Here is an 18,041-nt window from a genome sequence, read left to right as displayed (position 1 = left end):
TACAAGCTCACTACAGCGGACCCCTCTCTCCTCCTCTGGCAGATCAACAGGAATCTCATTGCGCATACATCCTTCCTCATCACTCACCCTCTCTCAGGCCTGGTCTTGCAGAGTCACCGTCGCCTTGATCGTCCGCCAACAAGACCTCGCTCTGTCACGCGGTCTCTATGCCTCAACATGCAAGATGGTACTCTACGTCCTCTAGATGCTTGAGCCCAGCATATCGCATGCAATACTTGCCTGCCTCGAATTCAGCGCCGGAATCGCGGTCGTGTCTCGAATCTCCGTCCAACACGGAAGACATATCGCACGTATAACTTTGAGGGTCGGTGTGTCTGCACACTCCATTGCTTCCGTGTGCCTGCTGGCGTCCCTTGCTCAATTCTGGAGCTAACTCTCACATCTCTCCAGAGAAGTTCGCGTCAGGAGGCTGGGGTTTCCCGCTTAGCGTTATACGGGAGCTATGCGGTGGACACTGGCCCCGCGGCGTCTTGACCAATGAAGCCCTTTCCAGCTTGTCCCCCTCCGCTGTTGATGACAACTTAGTAGTTTGTAATTGCAACCTTGTCGTAGAATCTAGACTCAACACTATGCGACAATGTCTCGGTAAGCTGTCAACGTGTCAGAACTGTATGTTGCTGCCCTGACCTTCCTTGCGTATGAATAACAAGGTTTCGGCGAGCCTTCGGGTCCCGTAAGTCGAGACGGAACGAGCGTTTGCGTCCGCGTGGAGGTCTGGTACCGACAATCCAGGCATAATCGAGCCTACTTCTGAAGATCTGAAGGGTCACTCATCTGGGACGGGTGCGTCATTGCAGTGAAATGCTCGATAATCGACGCTCAGTACAACCGTTTTTCTTTCCTAGGTTACAGTGCGACCAGCATCTACGATTGCCCATGCAGATGATGTATGACTATTTTAGTTTCTATTACCGCGACAGCAGAGCGGGTGGGACAGTCTGGAGCTAGCCTCGCAAACCACTATCACGGGTGCGTCGGTGTGGTTTAGGTATGTACTAAGTACTGCGGACGAGGATGCTCCTTTGAATGAAGGTGAAGAACTCAGATGGTCCGACAATGTGCCACTTTGGTCCAGGCTCATTTGATGTACTTCAGCTGTAATGAGGAACTTTCTATCACAGACCCACAGTTGAACCCCAGTGAAAAACGCATCTGCTGGGAGATGCTCTGAGATGCTCTGAGCTGCTCGGTGGGGCCGCTGTCAAAAGAACATCTGCGAGCAGCTCCGAGCAGCCTGGAGCATGAAATCCGGACTTTTTGCATTTTTCTAGATGCTCGGAGCTGCTCTGGGCGTGAAAATTACGCATATGCAGCTGGTAGCAGATCCGGGCATATTGCTAGATGCTCCTGTATTGCACTAGCTGCCATAAAAATAATACATTTATCGTGTATACGTTGCCCGCATCCTGCACCGCCCGCGCCCTGCATACCGCGCCCGCCGCCTGCATACCGCGCCCACGCGCTCCCGCCCAACCACCCCGCACACCACCTGCATACTACGCCCACCCGCTTCCTACGTACCGTGCCCGCCCGCACCCTGCGTACCGCACTCGCGCCCGTTTCAGGCCTTTGTCTCACTCGCATGTGCCGGCCGCTCGCCGACATATCCCGAGTCTTAGCTGTTGCGCTGCACTTCTTCGCCTTGGATTTCTTCCCTTGATTCACGGACTTGACGACTTCTGCAGGTATCGACAGAATGTGAGTGTTACGAGCGCCAAGTCCTACCATACACAATCTGAAACATACGCATTATTGTCTTGAAGTCGGGGACATCGAGAGCCTTGCGCAACTTGTGTGTATGTTCCTCAGGCTTAGCTGCCAGCTCACTGCCTACGCACCTTGTTCTCCTTGCAATGCCGTGATCAGTGAGAAGATGCGTGAGCAACTGAGGCGAGCAAGTGAATGGGCAGGCAGGGCGAGCGGACAACAAGCACGCAGGCGAGCAGCAGCGGGCAGCAAACAAGCAAGACCAAGGGAGTGACCACTGCAGAGCAGACACAATCAACGAGGAACAGATGTGTGCGCAAGGGAGTACAGGTGCGCGAGGCAGAACGGGTATGATGGGCTAGGCAGGGGACCGGGTGCGCAGGCAAGAGAGACCGCGGGAGAGAGTGGGCACGCGAGCGAGAGAGAACGGGGGAGAGAGCGGGAGGCACCAGGTAAGAGAATGCGCAAGAGACGGGTACACTTGAGAGAACGGGCAGGCGAGTAAGCGTGCAAGTCGACGGGTGGGCAAGTCAGCAAGTGAGCGAGAGAGTTGGCAAGCTGGAGAGCAGGCGGGAAAGCAGGAGAGAGGGCGGACGAGCGGGCGGGCGGGCAACGAGGCGAATGACTTCAATAAGGAACCAGGCGAGCAGACAGTTTGTCTGCTGCACACTCGGAAATTGGTGTACGCACCATGCTTGCCCATCCATTGTGTTCCCAAACGCGGACGCTTTTGACGCGTCCCTGGGCCTTTCCCGTCCATCCAAGTGTGTCTTGAGACGCACTTATGATGCGTTCGCGGTCAAACCGGCGTTCTTGCGTGCCCCACGCTTGACGCGCCGTGTTTGCTATGCCTATGTGGCACGACGGCGCGATTGAGCGCGGCACCGGGCGAGTGGTGAACAACACTGTGAGCGTGGCCAGGCAAGATCAGGCAGAAGACGAGAGTGGGCGGGCGGGCGTGAGATCGCGTCGCTCGGTGCGCCAGCGATCCTTACGGCGATGTGCACGGGTCCCGCGAGTCATAGTACCGACAGGTGGATAAGCGGGTGGGCGAGTCAGCCAGTTAGGGAGCGAACGGGCGAGTGGATGGCCAGCTATGTAATGTGTGAATGAGACGTGCGGGCAGGCAAGAACGCGCGTGGAAAGTGAAAAATATGCATGGGCGAGCGAAAAGACGCGTAGGCGAATGAGACAGGCATACCGGAGGGCGAGCAGGCAGACAAGTGTGCAGACAAATGAAGAAGTGAGCAGGCAAGCGCACGGCGGGCGAGCAGTAGACAAGCGGCGGGCAATTGAACACTAGGTGATGGTGGTAAGAGCATGAGAGAGAGGGGTGGCAGGAAGACGACGACGACGACGGTCGTTGCTGCGAAGAGATTACGTCATACCAGAGCGGGCGGGAACGTTAGCTTATAATGCGCATCGCGCAGTGTCGCCGTAAGTACTTAACGCAAGGGGACGTCCACGTCAGACTCGACAGCGATATCGATAGGCTACAGCCCCAGCTCAGAGGCAAAAGACATTAAGCTCTAAGCTCTAACGACGATGAGTTAACTCGCTAAGAAGCTGTCATTTGGTGACTTTGCTGTAAGCCGTCAGCAGCTCGGAGCAGATTCGGGCAGTTTTCGACGACGCGCGCAGCTCCGAGCAGCTCAGCGCATCTCTCAGCAGATGCGTTTTTCATTGGGGTTGAACACGGTCTAGCATGCTCGTTGCTATCAAGCGCAGGAAGCCCCCGTCCATAATCCGGCTCTTGAAGAAATACAGTACCGATGGATCGTCCTAAGTTACGTATTACGCAGGCTTGCTGCCATGACCGAAGGATTCCCCAACACCGGGCTACCGTAAAGGTAACTCGCCGAGGGCCCATGCTCCTCAATGTAGCGTGATGTGTGTATCCGACACCACCGCACGCTCAACGATGCAACACGCACATCCGTGCTATGGCCAGCTCTGAAATCATGGGAATAGTCGACTCCACGATCTACGGGGATACCCACCAGACCTGGTACCTCCTTCTCGGTGACCTCAGCTCTGGCAAATGCCCCCTCGTTACGCACCATGGTGGCCCCACATTCGCAACCATGCCGCATTCTGAGCTGTATGTACAAGGCATCCCTGTCATATGCTATGACCAGCTCGGCAGAACACACACCTCCGCGAGAAGCCGGAGGAGTTCTGGAGGGTGTAGCTCCCATCGAGGAGCTTGCGAACCTTGTGGATAGCAAGGAACTTCGACCTGCGCGGCTAATCTCACAGGGTGGGATGCTCGCGCTGTCGTAGGTGTTCGCGAAGCAGTCTGAGAGACTGAAGCGAATGGTCTCCGTGTGGACGCCGTCGTCGATGGAGCTGTCGCATGAGGAGACGAAGAAGCTGCTCAAACATAAGGGCCCGAGAATAGAAAAGCGCGAGAGGGAGGGTCCGACGGAAAGAGAGGAGTACGAGAAAGGGATGGAGGTTTCGCAGACACGTACTTGGTCGTCAGTTCGCACGAGAAGCGTCGCTCCACGTGAAGGAGAAAGACCCTACAGTGTATTCCTGTCAATTACATCACTTACATTCACTGGGACCATCGAGAGCTGGTCATCAACGGCAGACGATGAGGCGAGGGACTTTGTCCTTGGTCCCGTTTTCTGGCGCATGCCCCAAAGCGAAGTGGGTGCAATTCGCAAACAGTTTTCACCCAGCGTTCTTCGAGGAGCCAGAGCGGTACTTCCGAATTGTTGGGCAATTCTTGGATGCATCGTAGATTCAATCAGAGTGCAGCCGATGATGGTCTTTACGATGATATACGAGTCTGATGACGGTGTAGAAACCATTTAAGTACAAGCCAGTTTCGTAGAGCTGTTGTAAAGTCGAATTCGAGAGCGGTTGGGAACTTGCGACGCAGCTGTGGTCGCTGTTCGCTGCAAGGTGCTCACGCGCTCGCCGTGCGGCAACTGCAGCAGCGCGCCTACGCGGTCCATGGGCCATGACTTGGTACTGCCACTTTCAATCGACCCTCAGGACTTCACCATGGCGAAGCAGTCTTCGCCTCTTCTCAAGCAGTCGAACATCTCTGTCTAATACTGTCATTGCATCTAACATTCCGTGGTTTACCTCCATCCCTTCCTTCCGGTCACAAGTCGCAAGAACGACCAAGGTGCCCTCGTTTGGGGAGCGAGTCAGATGTCCATCGGTGAGGAACCAAGTGCTGGTGAGCATCCACGACATTTTTGCACCAAGCCGGGATCTCTGACATGATTAGTTCTTTGGGGCCGGGTCGTTCCTTGCGTTCTTTCTTGCCGCCGGGACGACGAATGACGAGACCTTCGCGTGGTCCGTCAGGCTGACCCTGTCTGCCCCTGCATGGAGGAACCGGCCACCAACGAACGATGAAATGCGGCGAGCGAGATATTATTCACTTGGAAAGGTGCGTCGTTGCTAGTCAGACCAACTACGGGGATGCAATCTGCGGAACCACTGTCCATTGAGGCAAGCAGATCAGCCCACTCAGACCCGCGTACGGTGGATATCGCATCGTCATTTACGCCCCGTGGGCTTAAATAACGAATGTCTCGGCGGCCTGCGTCACGCTATGCTCCGTACAACACCACGACTTCAGTCATAGCGTCCATACCTTGTTCGATGTCGCTGACGTTCACTTGGCAGACAATGCAGCAGCGCTTAGTTTTTTTGAAAGAAGCCGTTGATGAGTGGCCTCAGACGATGAAGGCCTTGGTCATCTGGTCGTATGTCCAGTTCGCACAGCCGGTTCTTGATACCTCGGAAACAAGGCGATGGTGCTGGGCGATCGGCGCATTGAATGGGATACTGTACCTCGCATGGCACTCCCCGCGGACAAAACATTTACTGCGTGCCAAATTCACGCACAACCCGCTCTCAGGCCTCTCATACACCATGTTAACAAACCTCTTCAGGTACGTTGGCACGCGCTGTGTGCCCGGATCTGCGAATTGATGACATTGTACGCAGTCACCGGTCGATGATGCACGTAATAGCTAGTTCAATGCTAGTCGCCTCGTTTGGTGAGTGACCTACTTCCTGCGCTTTGCTCCAGATCGGATATTCATGTTCATTCGAGGCTCCGCAACCGCCCATTATCTGTTCGAGGACAGGGTAAAGGCCCAGATACTCTACGGGAAGCAACGCCGAAGTGGCATTTCCTCGCATTCTTCGTCTCTGGTATGATGCAACCCGCTGTCTCTATCGTCTCGTTCTGACACCCTCGTCAGCTGGCCTTTTCTCCAATCTCGTCTCCCATGTGGCCTACTCACGAATCACCTATCCTCGTTGGTCGCCCGTTTCAGATCCCTGCCTCCCACACCTTCCAGCAGTTCCGCGACCACCGCACGACGGAGCTTCCTCGCCCAAGTACTCAGGCCAAAACACCCCCGCGGCGAATGCTACTGAGAATCTCCCACCGGGAATCGGTGCCTCCGGGGTCGTCTATGCAACGCTGACAGTAGTCGCCCTCGCCTTCCCCGACACCGATTTGGCGTTGAAGATACCACCGACGTTCCCTCTCCCTATAACGTACGCACTCGGCTCGTTGATCGCGATCGACGTAATCGGCATCTGGCGTGCCTGGAGGTCAGTGCGCAATCCGCGTCTCAATCTATGGTCTAACTGACGACGAACGTCACCACAGAAGATTTAATCATTGGGCACATCTAGGCGGTGCTGCGTTCGGCGCATTCTACTGGGCGTGTGGGCCGCAGATTTGGGAATTTTTCAGGGAGCTAGCGCTTGGTGGTTTGCCCCCTTCCTTGACGATCTTGCCGATGGACGCGATTGAGGAGGGAGAGTCGACGCCAGCTAGCTGACTGCGTGTTGTAACTTATTGTATCATGAGTACCGTGGTTAATTACAGCATCTGATCATCCCGACGGACATCGATCCAGTGGTATACGCAGTACAATGTCCTTGATGCCTGCCATACTATCAATCCGCAGAGGGCCCGAGGTTCATTACTCTGTCTAGGATGATTTCTGCTGGTTCTGTTTGCTCGAAAATCTGCCCCTTCTCGGTAGCCTGCGTGGCGGGAGTCAATACTCTAGACAAGCTTTTAACTGGGAAATTGCCCACCTCAAATTTGGATCCTATCGAGCTCTGGCGACTACGGATTCGGAACACGTGCGGCAACTTCTGCTCCGTATACATTAGGTACCCTGAACGTACCATGAGGTCAGATGCTGGAGACTTACGGGGAACGAGGTTCGACTCTTGAGAATCGTCGCCGAGGCCGGCTGTTCAGATAAATGGCCTTCCTGCCCCTGTTCACTGCTCGCTGTTGTGCATCGATCGAATGCGGCGTAATCCAGACTGAGGGGCTGCTGTATTCGCGTCTGGATGGTTCTGCGATAGTTGAGTCTGTATGCTGTGTCAGAGACGCGAATCGTATGTTGGATTGAGACTGGTGCGTACGTGGCGAGTAGTGAAACGAGGTACACTTCCGGGAGAGGCCGTCATTACATGGATGCATCCAGTAAAATGTACCTACGGTTCGCAGTCTGCACGTAAAACGGTGCGTAGATCAAACCGAGAGGACTGCAGACAAACTGCGTCGGTCCGTGTAGATGTTAGCTGATGTCGACGAGTCACAAAAGAGAAAAGTCTACGAACGATGACGAGGGTTGTGATTGCGCATCCACTGCACATGGGCGATGTGGAAGTGAGCGCACTGATAAGCGATGTCCGTAAATGCAACTGACCAGGCAATGCCTCCTACGGAAAAACATGACAGTCAGCGGATTGTCAATACATTACATAGTCGCAATCCATACCAGTTTTGATACTGTACATGATCAAGAGGTTGATGATAGAGTTGGTCCTACGAAGCGCGTAAGTACTTCTATGTTCTCTTCGAGCGATAGAGCATACCCACCTTTTCAGCCCTGATCGCGACTTATGTAGAGCTACGCAGAGCATCGCTGTAAGGATCACATCTGCAGCTATTCCGACGCTAAACATCGCTGTGAAGAGATTGTGCTTCACAAGCGATCTGGTCAGATGGATGACGAGGAACATGCATTCCCACGTGCCTGTATGTTGGTGAAAGTCGGCGAGTTGACTGCCCGGAAGCTGAGGGTCATCATGAAGAAAGTTGTTTCGTCAACGTCAAAGCATGAAGGTTTGAAACCTACAATTCTATTGTGATGGCTGTAGGGCGCAGGCGGTTCAATGTTTGAACATCAGAACGAGGTACATCCTCAGCTCTTACCAACGGCACCACCTGTCGATATATTTAATTGACGGACGACAACGGCGGAGAATAGCTTACCTAGGTCAGCTAGGGAGAGCAAGACCTATAAATGTGAACAAACAACGTTAAGTGTGTACATCTAAACCCGAACGAACGACACTCGACATACCACAAACAGCGTCAGGAAGGCCAAGGCTGGCGAGAGGTCGTCTTTGGCTTTGAACACTAGGCGATTCATGAATATGTGAATCTGCCATATGCTGAGATTTGCCTACGGCTGTACACGCGGGCCAAAAACGCTCTAGGCTGTGCGTGAGGTACAATCAACCGAAGGCAGTGGGTGCTTACAATCGCACTATAGCCATGACGGAGGACTGCGTAAGGAGTGTGGTCAGCGAGCGTTGAGAGGATCTCCGGGAAGCGCATACCATCAAAGTCGGTAGAAGCTAACTAAACGATTAGAACATAGGTACATTCGCTGCATGAAAGCTACGCACGGAGATGGTCCTATGAATCGCGGTCAAGTAATGAGCAATACGTGTCGCTTGCGCATCGTTGTGACCCACCAAGGACTATGTTGTATCGCGGACGGGTTTCCGTAATTTGTTATGGTGAACCAATATATCCCCTGGAGGGATATCGCACAGCAAATCGTACAGAGAAACCTGAGGGCTGTAAGTACGGACACAACAGCGTTGAAGATCAGTCTCACCATGCTAGCAGAACCTGAAACCACAAAGTTCATCAGTGAATCATCCCGTAATTATATTCTACTGACCGCCATCCTCAGCCACCTGGGATCTTGAGCGGACCTTTTGTAGTATGTACATGTCATGCCCAGGAGGACACCATACGTACTGGACCGCATCAAATTCACTGTGACTGCAGGCATCGCAGACGGCACTCACATGCACTGAAGGTTTACCCCTAGCAGCAGAGCCCCCAATGCCCGATCGTATATCCACGGTCGATTGTAAGGATTGACGTTGGGAGCCATGGTGAGTGTCGTCCTGCGATTGCGATGAACTGTCAATAGCGGTTCCGAGTGAAGTGTAAAGCGCGCAGGATTTCTCACCGCCATTGCGAGGCATTAGTATATGAAGCTGTAGGCTCTCGGATGTCGAGACGGTGACTAGCCAGGGCGCGGATATGTTAGGGGCGGCTCCAAATCGGGAGAAAACCTTTTAGTCAATTCCGCGCGGATACGGACTGCGACCACCGGTGCGTCTCGTGGGCCACAAATCGTCCCAATGACGTAGCCTGCCACGGGCCAGAATTCCGTTGTGGCACGGCTTGCGAAGTACAACATCATCCGCACCTCCATGTATCAAGCATTCCCGACCCGGACCGTTGCGCGGATAGGCTTCAGGAACATATTCCTGAATCGGTCGGCAGTGAAGCGCACCAAACAATCTAAGCGCGAGCTGGAAATTGTCCCGCAGCCAACCTCACGCCTTACGACTATGCGTATCAATCTGGTCGTGATTTACTGTGAGCATAAAATGCCAGTCGACGAGAGCGTTGCTGCAGAACATACCGTCTCCTACAGTCATCCTCCCAAACGACGCCTTGCATGGAGCTCAGGCTGGCACAGACAGAGACAGCATGTTGGCAGAGGAATCGGCCAAGGCACATATATACAACCTATATTACATGCTGTCAACGTACTTCATCCTGCACACACACAAGAGTCTGCCTTTAACCCGGCAACTCGTCATGTCGAGATACGTCTTTGTAGAGCGGGTCAAGCGGCATTCGCTTGTCTCGTATATACAACCAGGCTCAATTGTTTGACGGCTCTCGGTACCCTGCTGAACGCGCATGACTAAGTAGGTACATAAGCGATGTGCCGCGTCACTTACAGAAAGCTCTGAGACTGCATGAGAGCCTTGTCCCGCAGTTTCCTCGATCAGAATGGAGAGCGGCCTCTGTAATCGATATTAGATGTTTCGCCGGTTGTCACACCGCAGACGACATACCGATGAAGGGCGTTCTCGCGTGGCGCTTTTCGACAGCGGTGGCATTCCTGTGAAGCCAGCCGTACTCGGAGCATCTGCATAGCCAAGCTCGGGAATACTCATGGCCGTCGCGGGGGCTACTGGCTCCGTGCCGCCTCTCGGATTCGATAGCCTACCGAAGATGCTGTAGTTGAGCTCCAGCGGGCGCGACATCCGCTTGAGCACGGACTCTCGATGATTGAGACTTGCAAGCGAGGTTCAGTACCTGATCTATCGCCGGGGCGCGGATGACTTACGATGCCACGAGCGTTATCAAGTATACTGGGTGAAAATTTTAGGATGTAGCATCGACGCAATGCTTGTTGGAAACTCACGGTTGCCAACTTGCATGTACAGAGGAGCGTACAGTAGACTCTGGGGCTCAACGAACATCTGTAGCGGCCTCAGTCCGCTTATGAAGGACGCAGGCACGACGAATGACTGACCGATATTAGCGTCGCCAGTGCAAATGCGCTGAGTATGCCGGTGAGATCGAGACTTGGACTTCAATCTGGGCTCACGTTGGAATGAGTCCTGATGAGTGCAAAGGTGGATTAACGTCATGGCGAACACATCGGCGAAATTACGAACCAGTTGACATTGTATATAGAATGAGCAGGTTGATTACGGAGTCGGTCCTGTATACGAATGAAATCGTCAGTGACTGATGACGGTCTCACAGCGAATCATGGTACCTTCTGAGGCCGGACCGCGATCGGTGCAAAGAATAGCTCTGCACGAAAACGAAGGAGACGTCCGCAGCGATGGCACAGACAAGCAGAGCATCAAATATTGCCTAGATATCTCACTTCTGCAACAATGTTATTTCGCATCCAAAGTGCGTACGCACCTTAAGCCTCTCTACGGCCCTATCGTTGGGCAGGAGCCTGTTTTGTAGTCAGAGTTAGAACCTCAATCACAGAAACGCCCAACGTACAATCGAACCGTTATGCCTGCCGTAATCGTAAGTGATGGTAGACAGTGGATTGATATGCGAGCGGACATACCGATACCTCCCGCTGTCCAAGGACAAGAGGCGTGAGATAATCCAGACTACGCTTCGACAGTGTACTGACCTATGCCAACTAATGAAAGCAGGCCTGGACACACCGTTCAGCAGACGGTGAACACGAGGGAATCAGACGCACCACCAGTATGATCACAAGGTAAGACCGACAGACAAATCACGTTTGCGTTGATGGACTACAGAGACAGTCCTTACTCGGAACAGCAGACAGAAGTAATAGGGACGTACATCTGGCTAAGCGATGTAACAGCAAGCTAATAAAACTCAGAGGGGTCGTCACTCTACGAGCGATGTACTTACAGTCTACTACTGTTGATGCAGTGCCTGCCCAAGTCCGACTAATGAACCACATATGGACCGATGGCAATAACGTACCACAATGGCTATGAGAAGCTACATTCCGCTACCGAGCTATGTCAAGCATATACGAGGAAGCCGGCTGATGACCTACCGAAAGGCTCCTGTATGCAGGTGTAAATTGATGGCTCGAACAACTAACACATCACGTACCACGGTGCCCAATTTGCTCAGCCGGGATGGTAAGCGTATCACCAAGAAGTATAGATGCTGTACAAATTGATGCCAGCGCAGAAGCCGCACAGCGACCTGTCCTCAACGTAAGAATGACAAATCGCTTGTCACTAGTAGGTTTCTGTACCATACGACCATAATCTGGAGTATCGTGAGTTGCGTGTGTGCCAACCTCAGCGACTTGAGAGACGTACCAAAAGTCTATCCATCTCCCGTCGGATTTCCGATGCAGTCTGAAATACGCGATTGTCACTAGAGACGCAAGACCAAATACTCTGAGTCGACGACAAGGCAACAGTCTTCATCTATACGTGTTATTCATTCGGTGTGGCAGGAGACTCACATCGCCTGTATGTTGACCCCGACGAGTAAACCTCCTATGTTACTCTTGAATTGTTCAGTCTGTGCGGCTGTACCGTTGCTCATTGTGCAAGGCGTGCGCGAAATCGCGAACCAGCAAACTCGGCGGGCAGGAAGGGATCGGATGGGAGATGTCGATGAGGCCTGAGGCCTCGTGGAGCTTCAACCTTTAGGGGATTCTTGTCTGTACCGGAAATCCTCAAAATCAAAGTGCCTATTCCGGCCATGGCGTCCAGACTAGTATCGCATCCGCGCACGGATGCCAGTGTGGTAAGCCCCTCCTCCTATGTCTGAGTCACAGTCCCCATGACAGGCACGGTAGCATGAGTGCAGCACATATACAGTTAGGCTTGTCCTTCGTACTTAGGTCCTTTGCAGGTCTGGGAGATCAGGAGGTGTTAGACGGCGGTGGTGAGGAGGAGGAGGGAGCGGGGCATGTTGTAGCCGCGAAGGGCCGAAGGCGCCCAACAGCCTGAGGGGGCGCGAGCTCACGCGGTCACGCGACCCGCGTACACCCGCGCCGAAACTGACGCTTGCTCCTCCTTCTCAGGACAATCCGCATACATGAACCCTGCTACACTCTTCCTCAGCCGTGAAATAGCGGCGTTAATAAACCTTCCCCAACAAACATGCCTCGATATCGGTGGACGATGCTTGGCAGTCGACTCAGGCACTGCCCCGCCGTGACCAGGCTGTGCGAAAGTCGGATGCGGATGCAAAAATTCTGAACTTGACCGCGTCATATCCAACCCATATCCGTCGTCTTCCGCAGGGCCCAATGTATTCAATGCTTCTCCCTCACGTCCCGCCCAGACAACCCAGACCAGTCAATCCCCACAACGCCATCCTGCCTTCAAGTTCATAAATACTCCGAATCGGAATTCGCTCACTTAGGCTCAGGGAAGGCCAATTGCTGGCGAACCCACTCTGCGCTGCGCCACAAGGACGAAGACGCCATGGGAGCCGGTCTAATGTCGTATGGAACCCTCGAGGTCTTTATCGTGGGCACCTACGCGCAGACCATGTAAGTCGCCGTTTGCTGTTTGCCTGAGTACGGTTACCGACATGCGCCTAGGACATACGGTATAGCGTCGGTCTTGACGTACACGTATCTCAGAAACCGAAGATAGACCCCTGGTGGATCCCGTCCGTCGTGAGTCCCTCTGTCAAGGCATCGATTCGCCACGCTGCTAACTGTGCTATAGGTATCGCTCGTTTGGTACTTCAGCTCTAGCCTTCCCTTTTGCGTCACTCGTCTTATGCAGGCTTATTTTGCCACAGGCTGCTATGTACCCTCTGCACTGCGATGGACGTCTACACGGTTCTGTACTTCACGGTCATCAATCACGCCGTCTCGCTGTCTTCGGAAACACCACCTTGGTAAGTCCGTAAACTTTCACATCACAGAGCCAAATGTTGACAGATCTGCAGGAGTCTGTCTGTAAGAGAATCCACCACTCTTCCCGTTATACAGGAAGACTCACTCTCGCGGAACTGCAGCTCCTAACATCCATCATGGTAAGTGATGATCCGTTGCATAGAGGACTCGTTCTCAACTACCCACCACAGACATCGACTACAACAGCTGTGAGGCTGTAAGTCATGATTTTCTTCATGCGTGTACGTGATTGTCTCACGTCTCCCGCAAAGCCTCTATCTTAGCAGGATATGGCGATGTAAGTGCATCCACCAGGAGTCTACGGCCCGGGGCCGTCCGCTGATCAGGACCCTTCACAGTCCACCAGAAGAAGGCCGAATGGAGTATACTGCTCGTTGTCGACATAGTCGTTGTGGTACGCCTTGATCATTCTTGCCGTGAGTTCAACAAGACAGGGCCGCTACACAGGCTGTGCTGTCTCTGCTCGGAATATGTGAGTTTCCGTACTACGACCTCGGCGAGACGGGGCTAGGTGCTGATGCAAAGTTGTGCACAGCAGGAGGGATTGGTTCGTACGCTGTTTTGTTGCGTGGACATTGTCTGATTTCCAGGTAATACACTCCCCAGTAATATCCGTCTACCGGTGCGTGTCAGCATTCTGCCACATCGGCCCCTCCGCATGCTCACGTCACGCTAGCTTTCATCCACAATCCATGAAGAATCCTTCCCACTTGAGGGTAAGCGACACCTTACCTTCTACTTTGTTCCACGACGCATCCCTTTTCAGCGTGCGTTGGAAGCGACCCTCGCGGCGGGGATTTGCGCGGATGTGCTCCTGGTTGTCACCCTTTGCCTATCGCTGTACAGGGCACGCTCAGGGCTCCGGAGGTACGCTCCCGCAAGCGTCTCACACCCAGCAGCCTTTCTAACGACGCGCGCGTTGCCTTAGAACCGACTCTGCGCTTACGCTGTTCATCCTCTACACGATTTACAATGGTACGCCCGTCTTGAATTCGGTCAGCGTGCGCCTACGATTACAGGTTCCTTCCAACGTACGTGCAGGAGCTGAAATGAGTGTTCGTCACACCAGCTTGCTTATCGCGTGGGTGTAGGTTGTTCGGCTCGCCTCTTTGGTTTCGTGAGTGCGGTTAATAACAGCCGCAGAATGGTACTAACGAGCCATCCCCAGGTGTATGCACACCAGGGACGCTCCTCTTTCCCCTTCTACATCCAGATAGGAAACCGTACGTACCTCCATGACCCTACGGTGGCAGACTCAGCTCACCCGCCACCCAGTGTTTCTCATCGGCTTGTCACTTCGTGTGTCTGCACCTGCGCATCGACCGGCTGACGACTGACGACTGTGCTTCGCAGCCTCAACCACCGCAAGACCGTCCGCTCGCGGATCCAGCGCGAGCTCGACCTGAACTACGACGCATTTGACATGGTGCCCGACAGCGCGACGTGCGCTTCGCCCCCGACGCGCGCGACCTCCTCCCGAGTGCCCTCGAACTTGATCGGCAGTCCCAGTTCGTCGCAAGACGCGTCGGAGCCCACTCGGACGGGCAGCGTCCGCGCAGACGGGTGCTCGGAATTGGTGGTGGACTGGGACACGGGCGACTCGGACGCGTCCAGCCGATCGCAGGAGCGTGAGCGGGTGAAGGTGAACGCCGAGGACGAGGACGACAGGCGGGGTCGGACGCCAGCGGAGGCAAATGTATGGGTGAGTCATGCGGATGTGACGGTGCTGCGTGGGGCTGACAACGTGGATGGACAGGTACCGCCCACACGCACTGCGCAGATGGATGTCGACTCGCGGAGACGTGGGTTCTACGGACAGTCGACGGCATCGGACTCGTTGTGCTTGATAGCATGATTGAAATACGGACGTTTTGATTGAATGGGTGTGGTGTATTGCGATGCTTATGTTTATTACTTGTATAGCGGACGCTCGATGACAGGGAATCCTTGAGTGGCAGAGAGAGCAGCTGTGAGGATAACCGGGATAAGTAGACCACTCCGATAGCCGACCCACCGCGTGTTAGCTCGAGAAGACCTTGAGAAGGCCCAGATACTTCCGTTACTTGCGACCGTACCGGACTAACGGGCAGCTCGGGCACTACTTTTGGTTGAAGTAAGTATGCTGCGCTCACCGGGATGTCGTGGGACTAGCGGACGAGAATAGGATGAAGTCCGGGCGGATTGCAACTGAGGTCCGCAGTGGTGCGCACATGGGCACAGCCCGCGGCATGTCTTGCACAGGAATATCTGGTACATGCCCTGCGGTTTAGTATAGCATCCACGCCAGGTGGCGGACCAAGGTTCGCAAACAAACGACGGGATGCGGGAGACGGGCAAGCGGGGTGTGCTGCGGCTGGCGGCTGAGGCTCGAACGAGTGGTCGGCGGGCTGTGATTGGGCAGGCGAAGGTAGGCAGAGGTGGGATGCCGGATATGGGAATGTTGCGGTCCGCGTGGCGACGGTCGCTGTGGCTGCGAGGACTGGGCGCCTGGGCGCTGCTGGGCGGGCGACGCGGCGTGTGTTGGCTTGTGCTCGTCCATCACAGTGCGGGTCACATTCATTAGCCAGCCTGTGCTCTTCGCCGCTCTTCGCCGCTCTCTTCGTCTTCTCCTTCCTCTGCCTGCCGGACGCGCTCCAGTCCAGCGCCCGCTGCTCCATCCCGCACACTGCGGGCCAGCTTCCCGGCCGTCCACCCGGGCTCTGACGCACAGCCGTCTCTTTCTCCTCGCCGCGCAGCGCGCAGCTACTCAGTTCCCCTTGAGTTGGTCGCGCGGTCGCCTCCTCTCCTTTCTTCCCCCCATCTCCTTCCCCTCCCCTAATTATTCCCATACACCTTCCCTCCCCGTAACGACCTCCAGTCATGCATCTCCTCCCGATCTCTCTGGCCGTCTCCTGCCTCCTGTCCCTGGCCGCCGACTCTCTTGCCGCACCACATCCCAATGTATTCACCGGCGCGCACATCGGCCTCTCGCGCAGAACGCCCCAGCGCCGCAGTCCGGACGACGTCGCTGCGTCCCTGCAGCGACGTAAGCTGGCCCTGGAGGCCAAGTATGGCATCGGCCAGGCTAAGAACAAGAAGCGGGCCAGTGGAATGAACTTGTGAGTCGTCCTTGGTTTCTTTCCACCCGCGCGCTACCTTGGCCGGGCAAGCCTCTACTCCATGGTCCTCATACCGCTCTGCGCAGAATCACAGATCAGAATGCGGACTCGAGCTACTTCGGCTCATTAGCGATCGGCACACCCGCCGTGTCATTCGACGTCATCCTCGACACCGGCTCGTCCGACCTCTGGGTGGCATCCTCGAAGACCGGCACGACCTCCTCGCCGAGCAGCGCGGCATCCAGCATCCCAAATGGGATCTCGAACTTCAACGCAGCGCCTCGAGCACGTTCAAGTCGCTCAACCAGAGCTTCTCCATCACATACGACTCGGGCGAGGCAGAGGGCACGCTCGCGCAGGACTCCGTGCAGATGGCGGGCTTCGAGGTGAACTCGCAGGTGTTCGCGACGGTCACGGAGGTGTCGAGCAACGTTCTGAACGCACCGGTGTCGGGTCTCATGGGCCTCGCCTGGCAAGCCATCGCGTCCTCGGGCGCGACGCCATTCTGGCAGGCGCTCGCAGGGTCGAACACCACGCTGACGGACGGCCTCTTCGGTGTGCAGCTCACCCGGTACAACAACGACTCGAAGGTGACCTCGCTCGAACCGGGAGGAACGTTCTCGCTCGGCGCGGTCAACACGAGCCTGTTCACGGGCGAAATCGACTACCAACCCATCCCCTCCGGTCAAGTGGGCTACTGGATCCAGCAGATCAGCGGTATGTGTTTCGGCGCACCCGCCCTGTGATAGCGCTCACCCGCGTTGTGTTTCAGCATTGACCGTGAACGGCGCCGCTGTCAACGTCGGCACGGGATCCTCCGCATACGCAGCAATTGACACGGGCACAACCCTCGTTGGCGGCCCGGCGTCGGTCATTGCCTCCATCTACAGCAAAATCCCGGGAGCGCAGGCCGGTACAGGCCAGCTCGAGGGCTACTACACATACCGTACGTACCACACACCCGCCTCCCGATTCTCTGCACGAACTGACGCGCCCTACCGCAGCCTGCTCCCAGGACGTCACCGTCACGCTCAAGTTCGGGTCCTCCTCGATCGCGTGGCCGATCGCGTCGGACGACTTCGAGTTCGAGGCGGCGGACCAAGCGGGGAAGACGTGCATCGGCGCGTTCTTCGAGGTCGACAACACGGGCACGACCGCGCCCGCGTGGATCGTCGGCGACACGTTCCTGAAGAACGTGTACTCCGTGTTCAAGTACAACCCGCCGTCCGTCGGCTTCGCGCAGCTCTCGGCCGCCGCGCTCGGGATGAACGGCGCGAGCGCCCCCGCGCCGAGCGCGACCATCGGCAGCGTGCAGGCCGCGGTGAGCGCGACGGGCACGACCACCAAGGGCGCGAACCGCACGTCGAACGCCGCCGCGCGCGTGGAGGGCGGCCTCGGCGTCGGGTTCCTGTCCGCCGCCGCCGCGGCGCTCCTGGCCAGCATGCTGCTGTGATCTGGGCGTGGGGCCTCAGTGCTTATATTCGCTTTCACGTCTACGTTTCATGAGCGGCGTGGACGACCCCGGGCGGCCGTAAGGGCGCCGTGTGTAGTGTCCGTGTCTTGTTAGATCTCATGGATGATGGTTTGGGTAGTTAGTTGCGTCGGACGGCATGCTGTGGTCGCGGTGTTGACACTACGGACAATGTAATATATGATGCATTTCCGGACTATAGGGGGCTCGGGCGGCCGATGCTAG

General features: G+C 55.4%; 9 protein-coding genes across 9 annotated transcripts; 5 read left to right on the top strand and 4 right to left on the bottom strand.

Annotated features, from left to right (window-relative positions):
- The first annotated feature begins 122 nt into the window (after positions 1–122).
- Positions 123–1,009, top strand: B0H18DRAFT_988695 (uncharacterized protein). The gene is made up of 4 exons (XM_048044920.1): positions 123–606; positions 672–806; positions 845–848; positions 924–1,009. The coding sequence occupies exon 1, from the start codon at positions 206–208 to the stop codon at positions 392–394; it is 189 nt and encodes a 62-aa protein (XP_047896981.1). The 5' UTR covers positions 123–205; the 3' UTR covers positions 395–606; positions 672–806; positions 845–848; positions 924–1,009.
- A 908-nt stretch (positions 1,010–1,917) lies between these two features.
- Positions 1,918–2,639, bottom strand: B0H18DRAFT_70612 (uncharacterized protein). The gene has a single exon (XM_048039213.1). It carries the CDS (start codon positions 2,486–2,488, stop codon positions 2,087–2,089), a length of 402 nt encoding a protein of 133 aa, XP_047896980.1. The 5' UTR covers positions 2,489–2,639; the 3' UTR covers positions 1,918–2,086.
- A 1,032-nt stretch (positions 2,640–3,671) lies between these two features.
- Positions 3,672–4,477, top strand: B0H18DRAFT_952583 (uncharacterized protein; the record flags this gene model as incomplete). Its single annotated transcript, XM_048042130.1, has 4 exons — positions 3,672–3,829; positions 3,867–3,945; positions 4,012–4,198; positions 4,380–4,477. 4 exons carry the CDS (start codon positions 3,672–3,674, stop codon positions 4,475–4,477), a joined length of 522 nt encoding a protein of 173 aa, XP_047896979.1.
- Positions 4,478–4,505: 28 nt separating this feature from the next.
- Positions 4,506–6,958, top strand: B0H18DRAFT_988672 (uncharacterized protein). The gene is made up of 8 exons (XM_048044919.1): positions 4,506–4,924; positions 4,976–5,140; positions 5,380–5,648; positions 5,704–5,756; positions 5,842–5,913; positions 5,964–6,321; positions 6,380–6,764; positions 6,819–6,958. Exons 1-7 carry the CDS (start codon positions 4,700–4,702, stop codon positions 6,552–6,554), a joined length of 1,317 nt encoding a protein of 438 aa, XP_047896978.1. The 5' UTR covers positions 4,506–4,699; the 3' UTR covers positions 6,555–6,764; positions 6,819–6,958.
- Positions 6,517–8,033, bottom strand: B0H18DRAFT_70567 (uncharacterized protein). Its single transcript, XM_048039211.1, has 11 exons — positions 8,012–8,033; positions 7,773–7,963; positions 7,616–7,719; positions 7,515–7,561; positions 7,443–7,455; positions 7,354–7,381; positions 7,232–7,289; positions 7,156–7,180; positions 6,936–7,101; positions 6,817–6,876; positions 6,517–6,762 (listed from the first exon to the last, which is right to left on the bottom strand). Exons 2-11 carry the CDS (start codon positions 7,824–7,826, stop codon positions 6,673–6,675), a joined length of 645 nt encoding a protein of 214 aa, XP_047896977.1. The 5' UTR covers positions 7,827–7,963; positions 8,012–8,033; the 3' UTR covers positions 6,517–6,672.
- On the bottom strand, positions 7,941–8,930 carry B0H18DRAFT_952581 (uncharacterized protein; the record flags this gene model as incomplete). Its single annotated transcript, XM_048042129.1, has 10 exons — positions 7,941–7,963; positions 8,012–8,036; positions 8,103–8,183; positions 8,282–8,383; positions 8,431–8,440; positions 8,500–8,561; positions 8,646–8,659; positions 8,712–8,734; positions 8,792–8,815; positions 8,842–8,930. The coding sequence occupies 10 exons, from the start codon at positions 8,928–8,930 to the stop codon at positions 7,941–7,943; spliced, it is 453 nt and encodes a 150-aa protein (XP_047896976.1).
- A 436-nt stretch (positions 8,931–9,366) lies between these two features.
- B0H18DRAFT_70491 (uncharacterized protein) lies at positions 9,367–10,175 on the bottom strand. The gene is made up of 4 exons (XM_048039210.1): positions 9,913–10,175; positions 9,796–9,861; positions 9,471–9,741; positions 9,367–9,408 (listed from the first exon to the last, which is right to left on the bottom strand). Exons 1-3 carry the CDS (start codon positions 10,102–10,104, stop codon positions 9,583–9,585), a joined length of 417 nt encoding a protein of 138 aa, XP_047896975.1. The 5' UTR covers positions 10,105–10,175; the 3' UTR covers positions 9,367–9,408; positions 9,471–9,582.
- A 2,629-nt stretch (positions 10,176–12,804) lies between these two features.
- Positions 12,805–15,102, top strand: B0H18DRAFT_1116164 (uncharacterized protein; the record flags this gene model as incomplete). The annotated part of the gene is made up of 19 exons (XM_048033380.1): positions 12,805–12,872; positions 12,938–13,001; positions 13,054–13,067; positions 13,130–13,228; positions 13,280–13,289; positions 13,349–13,366; positions 13,418–13,443; positions 13,499–13,524; positions 13,586–13,641; positions 13,695–13,794; positions 13,854–13,869; positions 13,924–13,963; positions 14,014–14,114; positions 14,176–14,278; positions 14,317–14,364; positions 14,416–14,470; positions 14,523–14,538; positions 14,601–14,949; positions 15,004–15,102. 19 exons carry the CDS (start codon positions 12,805–12,807, stop codon positions 15,100–15,102), a joined length of 1,308 nt encoding a protein of 435 aa, XP_047896974.1.
- A 1,004-nt stretch (positions 15,103–16,106) lies between these two features.
- Positions 16,107–17,798, top strand: B0H18DRAFT_1116163 (acid protease; the record flags this gene model as incomplete). The annotated part of the gene is made up of 5 exons (XM_048033379.1): positions 16,107–16,345; positions 16,432–16,537; positions 16,591–17,062; positions 17,118–17,291; positions 17,350–17,798. The coding sequence occupies 5 exons, from the start codon at positions 16,107–16,109 to the stop codon at positions 17,796–17,798; spliced, it is 1,440 nt and encodes a 479-aa protein (XP_047896973.1).
- Between the last annotated feature and the right edge of the window lie 243 nt (positions 17,799–18,041).

Source organism: Fomitopsis serialis (genome assembly GCF_022376445.1).
Source record: "Fomitopsis serialis strain Sig1Antser10 chromosome Unknown B0H18scaffold_12, whole genome shotgun sequence".
Lineage (NCBI taxonomy): Eukaryota > Fungi > Basidiomycota > Agaricomycetes > Polyporales > Fomitopsidaceae > Fomitopsis > Fomitopsis serialis.
This window is presented reverse-complemented; position numbering and strand designations above follow the sequence as displayed.

Coding starts and splice junctions, on each gene's coding strand:
- B0H18DRAFT_70491 (XM_048039210.1), bottom strand. CDS start 10,104: ATGTCGCGCCCGCTGGAGCTCAACTACAGCATCTTCGGTAGGCTATCG. Junction 9,862..9,912: donor CGCGAGAACGCCCTTCATCG/GTATGTCGTCTG, acceptor TATCGATTACAG/AGGCCGCTCTCCATTCTGAT. Junction 9,742..9,795: donor ATGCAGTCTCAGAGCTTTCT/GTAAGTGACGCG, acceptor CGCGTTCAGCAG/GGTACCGAGAGCCGTCAAAC.
- B0H18DRAFT_988672 (XM_048044919.1), top strand. CDS start 4,700: ATGACTTGGTACTGCCACTTTCAATCGACCCTCAGGACTTCACCATGG. Junction 5,141..5,379: donor GATATTATTCACTTGGAAAG/GTGCGTCGTTGC, acceptor TTCACTTGGCAG/ACAATGCAGCAGCGCTTAGT. Junction 6,322..6,379: donor GGCATCTGGCGTGCCTGGAG/GTCAGTGCGCAA, acceptor ACGTCACCACAG/AAGATTTAATCATTGGGCAC.
- B0H18DRAFT_70612 (XM_048039213.1), bottom strand. CDS start 2,488: ATGGACGGGAAAGGCCCAGGGACGCGTCAAAAGCGTCCGCGTTTGGGA.
- B0H18DRAFT_70567 (XM_048039211.1), bottom strand. CDS start 7,826: ATGATGACCCTCAGCTTCCGGGCAGTCAACTCGCCGACTTTCACCAAC. Junction 7,720..7,772: donor CGACTTTCACCAACATACAG/GCACGTGGGAAT, acceptor TCGCTTGTGAAG/CACAATCTCTTCACAGCGAT. Junction 6,877..6,935: donor AGAGTCGAACCTCGTTCCCC/GTAAGTCTCCAG, acceptor TATACGGAGCAG/AAGTTGCCGCACGTGTTCCG.
- B0H18DRAFT_988695 (XM_048044920.1), top strand. CDS start 206: ATGCTTGAGCCCAGCATATCGCATGCAATACTTGCCTGCCTCGAATTC.